The 8011-nt window shown below is 52.1% G+C and overlaps 1 protein-coding gene across 1 annotated transcript; it reads right to left on the bottom strand.

Moving 5' to 3' along the window:
• Positions 1–3293: 3293 nt before the first annotated feature.
• Positions 3294–6554, bottom strand: MARCKSL1 (MARCKS like 1). The gene is made up of 2 exons (XM_070763909.1): positions 6211–6554; positions 3294–4824 (listed from the first exon to the last, which is right to left on the bottom strand). Exons 1-2 carry the CDS (start codon positions 6304–6306, stop codon positions 4210–4212), a joined length of 711 nt encoding a protein of 236 aa, XP_070620010.1. The 5' UTR covers positions 6307–6554; the 3' UTR covers positions 3294–4209.
• Positions 6555–8011: the final 1457 nt, after the last annotated feature.

Here is an 8011-nt window from a genome sequence, read left to right as displayed (position 1 = left end):
TACAAATCTGATAAATAAATAATAAACTCCCAGAATTCCCCAGCCAGCAAATGCTGGCTGGGGAATCCTGGGAGTTGAAGTCCAAATATCTTCAAGTTGCCAAGGTTGAGAAACACCGATTTACAGTATTTACTATTGCAGCTATTTAACTTTTAATCCCAGAAGGATTGGTGGCCTAACAAACAACTGTTTGCCAACCATTATCGCCTATTCTCTAAAGACCAGGAATTATTTTGTTCTCAGAAAGGCTCTGCAGCTGCTTCCCCGCAGCAGGTAACTAAAAGGCTTCACCACATTCACCCATCTCCCACTTGCACCCCAAATGTGCCATTGCTGGCCCAGCACAGGGGGAGCCCCCAGATTCCTTAAGGTTGATCGAAGACCCTGAATGGCTTTTGAAAACTGATCTGCCAACAGCTTAGAAACATAGAAGATTGACGGCAGAAAAAGACCTCATGGTCCATCTAGTCTGCCCTGATACCATTTCCTGTATTTTATCTTAGGATGGATCTGTTTATCCCAGGCATGTTTCAATTCAGTGACTGTGGGTTGACCAACCACGTCTGCTGGACGTTTGTTCCAAGCATCTACTACTCTTTCAGTCAAATATTTTCTCACGTGGCTTTTGATCTTTCCCCCAACTAACCTCAGATTGTGTCCCCTTGTTCTTGTGTTCACTTTCCTATTAAAAACACTTCCCTCCTGGACCTTATTTTTAACCCTTGAATATAAATGTTTTGATTGTGTCCCCCTTTCCCTTCTGTCCTCCAGACTATATAGATGGAGCTCATGAAGTCTTTTCTGATAGGTTTGATGCTTAAGACCTTCCACCATTTTTGTAGCCTGTCTTTGGACCCGTTCAATTTTATCCATATCTTTTTGTAGGTGACATTTTGTAGGTCGCATCCTGAGCTTCATCCTACATGCTTGCAGAGAGGGTCTTTGGACCTGTTCAATTTTGTGACTGAGTTGCAAGGTTCAATTGTAACAATTAAAAAAAGACAGATTTTGGGAGGGGCAAGTTGCTTTATCCAAAATAAAAAGCCATAACCCCCCCCCCCCCCCCAAAAAAAAAAAACCCTTTGTGATTTCATTGGTGGCTTCTGGGATTGGAAGCACTGGTATGATTTATGATTTATTTATTATTTATTACTTAGATTTGTATGCCGCCCCTCTCCGAAGACTCGACGAGTCCTCCATAATCCGATGTACTCTTGAAACGTCGCACTCCACCTATAACCCCCAGCCAACACATGCTATAGCTTGTCTTTCATATCATGCTTTCTAAGGACACACAAAGTGCTGATCAGCAAAATATTCTCTTCCCCGAAGTCAGAACACATGCAAGAATTGAAGGCAGGAAGCCAATATATAGCCAAATCCATGATGAAATACCCAAGAATGTTTAGCCATTCCTGTCCCCAAACAAGACCTGGCAAGCCCGTTAGAAGAGGTGCTGAGCTCACGTCTTGTCCAAGTAACAAATTACTTTGATGCTGCTTGATAAAAACTTTATCTTGCTTTCTAGAATCTCCCACCCAATAGAAACATAGAAGACTGACAGCAGAAAAAGACCCTCATGGTCCATCTAGTCTGCCCTTATACTATTTTTTGTATTTTATCTTAGGATGGATATGTTTATCCCAGGCATGTTTAAATTCAGTTACTATGGATTTACCAACCACGTCTGCTGGAAGTTTGTTCCAAGGATCTACTACTCTTTCAGTAAAATATTTTCTCACGTTGCTTCTGATCTTTCCCCCAACTAAACCTCAGATTGTGCCCCCTTTTTCTTGTGTTCACTTTCCTATTAAAAACACTTCCCTCCTGAACCTTAACCCCTTAACATATTTAAATGTTTCGATCATGTCCCCCCCTTTTCCTTCTGTCCTCCAGATTATACTATAGCCTAGAAGGCTCATCTCCCATACATTACCGCCCTTTATACCAAAACCATCGGAGTATTTCCCAGTCCTGTGACCTGCGTGCACTTAAAAACCATATACTCACACATTCCCTTGCTCACTTATACCTGTCTCCCACCACTACTGCAGGGAGACCTACAACCAATGATAGTTTGAGAATGGTTGGTTTCTACAGCTACAATTCTCTGCCTCCCTCCTCCATCTTAGGCAGGAGAAACCAGGACGGCTGCTGCCTCATATGGTGATTAGCCGGCAACTCTGCCTGATCTAAGATGAGTTAAAATGGCTGCCAAGCCACATTCCGGCCCCAGCTTCATTGTCAAAAGAATGCTTCTCATTCCACCCCCCTCTGCCCCCCAACTCAGCTGCAGTTTTGCAAATCCGACTTCAACATCTGGAGCCATTTTTGCATGCAACAAAAAACACCCCTCATATCACCTCCCTGGAGATTCCAACAAGGTTTGCTGATATTCCAACATACAAAGCCAACATTGATGCTACCTGCTAACTAAAGTGGGAGAGAACTGAAAAGATCACCATGCACAGTTGAGTGATGTGGGTGCCCTTGCTTCAAAAGGTCGGTGGCTGGAGAAAAAACGAACTCTACTGCTTTGCCCGACTGCCTATTCATAGAGTTCCCATGTCAAGGCAATGAGAAATGAAGACAACTGAAGTTAGAGATAGATTTGTGTCGGGCAGGAATCCATGCTCCTTACAAGAGCATCCTAGGGTGCTCTCCCACAAGCCTCTTAAGAGCCTGTGAAAGATTGGGAGACGCATGATTAAGACCCCGCCCAGATCTGTTCTGAATCTTAGGGCTTCTAAGCAAATTGGTCAGAGAAGGTTCTGCCCATCTCTCGATATTAGCTTGAATGAAATAATGGGAGTAAATCTATGCCCGATGGATGGGCACAAGCCATTTCTTCTTGGCCTCAATCCTGGGGGGGGGGGGGGAGGAGAATACAAGTGCCCTCCAAATACAGTTATTCATAGAAACATAGAAGTCTGACGGCAGAAAAAGACCTCCTGGTCCATCTAGTCTGCCCTTATACTATTTCCTGTATTTTATCTTACAATGGATATATATTTATCCCAGGCATGTTTACATTCAGTGACTGTGGATTTACCAACCACGTCTGCTGGAAGTTTGTTCCAAGGATCTACTACTCTTTCAGTAAAATAAAATTTTCTGAAAGTATATTCAGAAAGTATGTTCATATTAATATATTCAACTGTCATTGAAGAATTGGGAGAATACAGAAAGAGACGCCAGCATTCCAAGGGAAAGGATATCTGGGAAAACATGGAGCCGCCCCAATTATTGGCCACTTGCCCCACTACTAGAGAAAAGGACCCAACTCCGATCCGTAAAGGGGGGGTCACCATTTATTCTTTTCAAATGTTACAATAAGACCCATACGACTTTTGTTTAGGAGTTAGAAAACTGCAGATCAGAAGTAGGGTCATTAAAAAATTATTTACAAAGACAGGGAAATGAAAATTTAAAGTCACATCAGACAGCCAGCCCTCGCCCTCCCCCCCTCTCCCCCCCCCTCCCCCCTAAGGGTTTCCCCCCACCCCTAAATAAACCCGAAGTAGTTCTCCCTCTGATGTCAAATTAAACATGGTGGACTTACACACTTTATGGTTTAAAGCCAAGAGCAAGACATTATTATTTTAAAAAAAAACTAACCAGATTAGCTTTTTAAGTGGTCGTTTCTATAAAAAGCACAAAATATTTTCAAATGAAGTCAGAACCAGGAATGTAAACCGAGAAAGAGAATATCAGTTTTGGGGGGGGGGGAACAAAAAAAACCACGGGTCAGTCGTTGCTGGTTTGTTTGAATTTTTGGAGAGGAAAAAAAAGAGGAAAAGCTGCTTTTGAAGATTAGTAGAAACAGAAGAGGAACTTGGTGTTAATAGCTGGAGTCTCATTCAATGGAGCAATTTCCAGTTTCTGTCCAGGGTCAGTTATCTCTCCATATAGTTTTAAGGGGGGGGGGCTTTAGAACCCCTGCTTGAGGGACAGTGCCGCCTCCCTCCGAGCCAAGTCAGGGGTGGGTTGGTTTTTTCCGTCACTGTGTGTGTTTGGGGGGTGGGGGGGGTGGGGAGAGACACCGTGGTGGAGAGACAAAGCTTGACGGCTCAATGCAGGAGGCCTGTGGGTAAGGCGGGCGGGTGTGGCTTGTGGTCAAGGCAGCAGTTCTGTGGGAATCCTGGGGCTGGAAGGACGGCACAGGCAAGTCTCTCTCCGATGGGCAGGAGACGGACGGCTCAGCCAGATCTAGTCTTCTTTCTGCTCGGCGGCAGCAGCAGCGTCGGCCGTGGGGCTAGCTTCCACCTCCACGGGTTTTGAGGTCTCCTCTGGCTTTACATCCCCCGGACTCTCGCTGGAAGTGGGCGGCTGTGGCTGGTCCTCCTCCTTTGCCGGCCCCTCGCTGCCCTCTTGCCGCTTGGCCACCGGCTCACTGTCGGGAGCAGGGGCTTCCTCGGGGGCCGCTGCCTCCTCTTGGGGCACGACGGCCTGCTCCCCCTCCTCGGGAGGTGCAGCCGCGGCCGGTTGGTCCTCAGCCTCCGTCGCTTCGGCCTTCGCTGGCTGCTCCTCACCGGGAGAGGCGGCGGCGGCTTCCTTTTTGGCCTTCCGGAAGGAAATGCCGCTCAGCTTGAAGGATTTTTTGAACGAGAAGCGCTTCTTCTTCTTGGGAGTCTGCTTGGTGGCAGCTCCGTCGGGTTTGGCTTCGCCCTCAGCCACGGGGGCCGGCTCTATAGCGTCTCCGCTGCCCACCTCGGCCTTGGCAAGCTCCTTGGGGGCCTCTGCCGAGCCACTGCCGTTCATGGAGCCCACCTCCCCATCGGCTTTAGGGGAGACGTCTCCGTTGATTTTCACGTGGCCGTTTTCCTGGAGGAGGAAAGAAAAAATGCACCAGAATTTACAAGAGGCTCAACATCTGGTTTCCCATCTGGCTGCCTCTCCCCCTCCTTCTCAAACCGCAAGGGGCGAAAGCCCCCCTCCCATAAATACTGTAATAGCACATACAACCTTGACTGTTTTGGGCTTACACCCAGCATTCAACCCAACCATTCAAATCACCTGGGTTTATCCAATAAAGCAGAGTTTCCCAACCTTGGCCACTTGAAGATATCTGGACTTCAACTCCCAGAATTCCCCAGCCAGTGAATGCTGGCTGGGGAATTCTGGGAGTTGGAAGTCCAGATATCTTCAAGTGGCCAAGGTTGGGAAACACAGCAATAAAGCCAGAGGTGGGCTGTTAAGGTGGGATGGTGAGGGGTGCTCGTCCCCGTGGCTCTGAGTGCTAGCAGAATCCAGCGCAATCCTGCTACTGCACCTGCCACAGGTGCCCCTGTGTGTCCGTGCACGATTTCCCTACCTGCCCAGGTGCACTGGCCGAATTGCGCTGGACTCACACTCAGAGCCATAAGGCGAGCACACCTTCTTAGCAGCCCACCTCTGCATTAAGCAGGGGGAAAAACACGACCGAACGTCCACCGTATTTATTGTTCTAGACCTCTGGCTACACCCATAGTGAGCAGATGTGCCGCACCGTCCAGACATGCTACGTGGCCCCGGCTGAGCCCAGCGTCTGCGCTCGGTTAAAAGGCGTAGCGCAACCACTTGCCCCCTCCGTTCCTCCAAATCCCGCTTCGGGCTCCCCTTTCCTGGGGAGGCGGCTGAATAGCCCCCCCCCCCAAAGAAAGGCACGGTGCCGCCCGCCGCCGCCAGGGGGCGCCACACTCCCGCCCAGGGCAGCCTCGGCTGCAGCAGCAGCACCGTCGCGCTCCGAGCGCAGGAGGCGAATGCGCGGCCGGGAATGCGCCCCCCTCCTGCGGTGCAAAAGGCGGGGAGGGGGCCGCCTGTGTCTCTCTGCCCCTTTCGCGGCAAAGCCCGGCCACTGGGCTCCAAGGCGAAGCCGCTTCCCTTCGCCCGGGGCTCCCTTCGAGGTTCAGGCGCCCCGGTCGCTCTGCAAAGGGCAATTCGGGCTTCCTTGCAAAAGGGCGGAAATGGGGAGGGGGGCTTCTTCCCGGCAGTCGAGCGCCCCCCCGTCGCCTGCCCAGCCCCCGCCCGGGAATGCGCGCGATGCCTCGGCGGCCGCGCCTTTGTTCCCCGTCGGGCGGGCGGGCGAGCTCCGTCTGCAGCGCTCTCGGCGTCGAACAAAGGCGCGGGCAGAGGCGCAGCAGCCGCGGTCGTCTGGAGAGAGGCTGCCGCGCCCATCTCGCACCCGGCGGAACAATGGCAGGGACCGTCGGCGGCGCCTCCCGGACCCACCTGGCCGTTGGATTTGGCGGGCGAGGCGTCGGCGGCAGCAGCGGCGTCCGGGGCCATCACCTCCCCCTTGGCGGCCTTGGAGCTGTGGCTGCCCATGGCGGCGGCGGCAGCGGCTGGCGAGACGAGGACCGCGCGGGGCGGCGGCGGGCAAGGAGCCCCGGGGGCCTCGAGGGACGCTGGGCGGCGGGTGGGGGGAGAAGCCACCCCAGGAGACGCCGCGTCGGGGGCGTCGCTGGCGGGGTCGGGTCCCGGGCTGGGCCGTTGCAGCCTTCGCGCAAAAAAGAAAAAAGCCCCTCGCGCGCGCGCCTGGCTCGCAACTGCGCCCGGTGCGCAAAAGCGGCGGCTTTAATAAGGCGGCTGCACGCGCGGAGGCGGAGCCCGACGGCCCAGTCCCGCCCGGGAGGAGGCGGCGGCGGCGGCGTCCAGGGGCGGGCGGGGGGCTTCTCTCGGTGGGGCGGGGGCGCGCTGCGGGGCCCCGGAGAGCCTGGACGGGAAGCGCCCGCGCCCCTTGGCCCGGGAAGAGCGGGGAGCGCTGGCGACAGGGCGCCTGAGCATGTGCAGAGTGCGCGGCGTCTCTCTCTCTCTCTCTCCCGCTCTGGGGGAAGCAGATGCGGTGGAGTAGCCGGGCCAGGGCTCCACTGCGGGGCCGCTCCCGTGGGCTGACTTTGGGGACGCGTCCCGCAGAGGTGGACTGCTATGGTGGGAAGGGGATGTGCTGAGTCCTAGCAGAGGCCGGCGCAATTCTGCTACTGCACCTGGGCAGGTAGTGAAACTACACGGACATGCAGGTGCACCCTTTTGGTGCGGTAACTGTGGAGTCTAGCGCAATTCTGCTACTGCACCCGGGCAGGTAGTGAAATCGCATGCCAACACACAGATGCGCCCGTGTTTCACTATGGTAACCATAGATTCCATCGAAATTCTTCTGCACCTGGGCAGGTAGCAAAATCACGCTTGTGTTTCAGTACAGTAACCGTAGAGTCCAGCGCAATTCTGCTTCTGCACCTAGGTCTGTGGCGCACCTGTGTGTCTGCGCGTGATTTTACTATCTGCCCAGGTGCAGTAGCAGAATTGCACTAGACTCTGCTAGCACTCAGAGCCACAGGAGTGAGCGCACCTGACCGTTCCCCCTTAGCGGCCCACCTCTGTGTGTCCTCCCCTTTCTCGTTTCCAGTCCCCCTTCGTTGGGGATGTGAGAACCCCCCAATGGGCCCCTCCATATTGACGCTACTCTACAACATGAGGTTTGCTGAACATGTTTAGCGAAGGAAACACGAGACGCTTGGGTTGGCAGAACAGGTTGATGTGTAAATGATTGACAAAGCCACAATGGTTGACTGCATGGTAGCATCCTGAGTTGAACGCGTGCAAACTGTAGGATGGCTCAGCGCGACGATTGCACCTTATTTATTTATTCATTGGACTTGTGTGCCACCCCTCTCCCTGGACTCGGGCGGGTCACAACAGATTTTAAAAAAATACAGCAATCCCTGGCTACTTCCCAGTTCATCTTTTGTGGATTCGCTACTTCACGGGTTTTCAAAGGGGCCTTAAATCCATTAAATCCACTGAAAATTTTAAATCCATTGAAAATTCATAAAATTCTTCTACAGGACTACTGTACTCTATTAAAGAAACTGGTAGGAAATCACATGTAGTTCCAGCTGAGAAACATTATAGAATGACTGATGCAAAGGATGGGTTTTAAAAGTCCAAATACTCATTAAATTTTTAAAAAAATCTTTTCTCTACTTCACGGAAATTCGTTTTTCATGGGTGGTCTTGGAACACATCCCCAGCA

Source organism: Erythrolamprus reginae, chromosome 11 (genome assembly GCF_031021105.1).
Source record: "Erythrolamprus reginae isolate rEryReg1 chromosome 11, rEryReg1.hap1, whole genome shotgun sequence".
Taxonomy (NCBI): domain Eukaryota; kingdom Metazoa; phylum Chordata; class Lepidosauria; order Squamata; family Dipsadidae; genus Erythrolamprus; species Erythrolamprus reginae.
Note: the sequence above shows the minus strand (reverse complement) of the source record. Positions and strands in the feature narration are given on the sequence as shown.

Coding starts and splice junctions, on each gene's coding strand:
- MARCKSL1 (XM_070763909.1), bottom strand. CDS start 6,306: ATGGGCAGCCACAGCTCCAAGGCCGCCAAGGGGGAGGTGATGGCCCCG. Junction 4,825..6,210: donor CCGCCAAATCCAACGGCCAG/GTGGGTCCGGGA, acceptor TTCCTCCTCCAG/GAAAACGGCCACGTGAAAAT.